Below are 3435 nucleotides of genomic sequence, written 5' to 3'. Positions count from 1 at the left end.
AGTATATAACTATTTTTTCCTGTTTTTTTTTTTTTTTGGTTTTTCTTTTCCTTATTTCCTATCTTATTTTCCTTTTCTTTCCTTTTTCTTTCGGATCTCTCAGCGGATCGAGATCATTGTAACAAGACAGTAGATTTATATGAAGATGTATCGAGTCCGGCTGTAACTTCAACAAATTGGGGGAAACCATTATCTTGTTGGTATCGTTTTCGATCATTTCGTGGAACTCCTCGAGATTGGATTCTGCGAGTTCGTTTCAAGAAATTTAAAGTTGGCGTATTGGAAAATGCTACTACTTGTTCCGGAGGTTATTTACAGGTATGCATGTATTCCTAATTTTTTTCGATTATTCACTTATATTAGAAACTTTAAAAATGAAAAAAAAAAACATATAATTATACAATCCACAGATCGTAGATGGAAATACAAAAACAGAGGTGAGCAATCGAAAAGATCCAGGTGTTTATTGTGGTGAATCCGAGCAACCACAAACATTTATTTCTGAAACAAGTTTTGTTCGTGTGATATTTCACGCGGATAATTTTACGGATCAAACATACTTCAGTTTTGATTCTCGTGCAGAACAACAATTCGAAGTATATTTAAGGTATGGTCAACATCCGGAACTCTATCCAAATCGAAGGGGTGAAATTGTGCCTGGCAGTTATTGCGAACGAGTTTTCAAAGATTGTAGATTACAAACATGTTATGTACAAAGTCCGGCTTATCCAGGCATTTATCCGCGAGCATTACATTGCAAATATCGTCTCAATACACGTTTGCCTTTTATAAAATTGTACATTGAAAATGAAGAATTTAATATTGACGGACAAAGATGTGAAAACATAATGACTTGTCCTATGAGACCAATAAGCTCTGGCTCAGAGCACTGTCCATATGATTACATACGCGTTTACGATGGGAAAGATGAAACCAGTCCGACTATTGGTACCTTCTGTGGTATGGGAAAATTTCCTTATAGTATAATCGGTACTAGTGAAGATCTTTATGTAGAGTTTGTTTCATCACCAGCAGGACCTCTTTTAAATACCGGTTTTCATTTTAACGTTGGTAATTGGCCAGGTCATGTAGAAACTGCTGGTGTTCGAAATGGTAGTTGTGATTGGCTATTAAACAGTGAATCTTTACATAGTGGTAATGAAGGAATATTTCTCTCGGTGGCACATTGGTATCCACCGTATACTAGTTGTACCTATCTTCTCAAAGGTCGACCCGGCGAAATTGCAAGACTTTATTTTCCTAGTTTTCGAGTTAATCGCATTGAATCACCTATTCAACCATATGACGGTGATTGCGGTGAAAGTTTAACTCTTTATGATGCCGACTGGCCAGATGATGCTAAAATTATAAAGACTTTTTGCGATACATTTAGTAAACCAATGGAAAAACATGATTTCGTATCCAGCTCAAATGCTTTATTTGTCAAATTTGAAAGCAAAACGGGAAGTTATTCTGGTAGTTCCTTATATTATTGGGCACATTATGATTTTTTTAATGCAACAAGATTCGGTACACCTATATCTGGAACCGAATGCGACGAAACATTTACTTCCTGGAAAGAACGTTCTGGTAAACTTCGATCACCGCTTAATACTCTCGTTTATAAACGTCCAGGTGATCCACCAGCTGATCTTTCATGCACTTATAGTTTTATCACAGACAAACGATTATACGCAAGAGTGATTCTTATTATAGAATCAGTCAATTTTAAAGAACATCCGTACGCACAATGTGGTAATTGTTGGGATAGTCGAGTTGATCGATTAATTATTCGAGAACCATCTATTATTGATATTACTGAGCAATATTCACAACAACACCAATATCAGCAACAACATCAACGTCAACAACAAAATAATAATATTGGTAGAAGTCATTGCATTTGTCGATCAACAATAGTTGATAAATTAATTAATAATGGACCGAATAGTGAAAGACAACCGATACTTCGCGTAGTTTCAAGAGGAGAAAGACTTGAATTAAAACTTCTGGTGGATGGTGCACATGCTGCAGCGAACTACTTTAAACAATCTTTACCATTATTCGAAGCAAAGTATGAATTTGCTCACAGTCCATTATGTGGACCAGCAATTCTACCAGCTACAACCGATGGTGAATTTGAATTTCCTCACTATGAAGCGCTCGGATATGTTGCACCACCTCGATCAATCAAATGTATCTGGGAATTACGTGTTAATCGAGATAGAGATATTTGGTTGCATTTCGACAAGATTAAGTTTGCTTCGAGATCCTGTGAAGATGGAAAATTAGAAATTTTTTTACCTGGAACTGCTGAACCATTTCTTAGTATATGCGGTGAAAATGTTAGTTATGTTAGAGAAATGCCGATTATATCGGCAGCACAAATCATTCCAAATATTCGTATATCTGGAGATCATGATTCTGGACGCTTTAACATGAATTCTATTCAAACTCAAACTCATCTTCAACTGCCATCACAATCATCACTGCCACCGGATTATCAGCAAGAAGAATTTGAATGGCCAACCGTAATTGTTCAATTCACTGGTTCTATGGCACCAGCAAGAGCCGCATTTAAAATTGCTTGGACAGAATTGTATCATTTACCACGTGATTCTTCAGGTGCTCTAAATACACAGAAACTTGAAGAATTTTGTGGATTTCAATGTCCGGGCGATTCTGGTTGTATTCCTGCGAGACTTGTTTGCAATGGTATTGTTAACTGTCCTGTATTAGAACCTCGATCAATATTCAAAAATGTACATAACAGTACTGATTCGTTGACAACAGTTGAAGAACCGAATGATGAATCCATTGAAACTTGTGGAGCTAATGTTGTTAGTAAGCATGGCATTATTTCTGGATCTGGAAATGGTGTTGGAGGTTTGGCTAGCGTTGTTGGTTCTGCCGGATGGGCAGGAGCTGGTTTAGGTGCAGCTCTCGCTATTCTTCTCGGTTTTCTTTGTTTAATTACTATTTGTAAACTTTGTAGGCAACGAACTACTTCTAGAGATATTCATGTATCATATTGACAGGGGTACGAATATAAATATAAATACAATTACAAATGCAAACATAAAAAAAATACGATTACATATATGCAATCATTGACAATTTTTCTTGTTCTTATTTTTGTTTTTTATGATTTATATAAATTAATTCTTAATACTTCATGTATAATATTATATTATTTATGAACTCGAGCTCAGTGCAAATCTAAAAAAAAATTTTATCATTTTATTTGTTTAATTGATGCTAATAATAATAATATCAATAAGGAACAAAAAATAATGACAAATTAGGTGAATGACTGATAAAATATTTTAGGTAAATAAAATAATTCAATATTTTAGGTATACATTCATCTATCTACATAACGCGTTAATATATGTTCATGCAGAGAGAGAGAGAGAGAGAGAGAGAGAGAGAGAG

General features: G+C 35.1%; 1 protein-coding gene across 1 annotated transcript; it reads left to right on the top strand.

The window, feature by feature from the left end:
* Window positions 1–12: 12 nt before the first annotated feature.
* Window positions 13–3171, top strand: LOC102679640 (the record flags this gene model as incomplete). Its single annotated transcript, XM_006625177.2, has 2 exons — window positions 13–318; window positions 411–3171. Coding segments are annotated over 2 exons (2931 nt in total), but the record flags the coding sequence as incomplete, so codon positions are not given.
* Window positions 3172–3435: the final 264 nt, after the last annotated feature.

Source organism: Apis dorsata, unplaced genomic scaffold, assembly GCF_000469605.1.
Source record: "Apis dorsata unplaced genomic scaffold, Apis dorsata 1.3 scaffold_51342, whole genome shotgun sequence".
Lineage (NCBI taxonomy): Eukaryota > Metazoa > Arthropoda > Insecta > Hymenoptera > Apidae > Apis > Apis dorsata.
The sequence above is the reverse complement of the archived record's forward strand: the minus strand, read 5'-3'. Positions and strand labels throughout refer to the sequence as shown.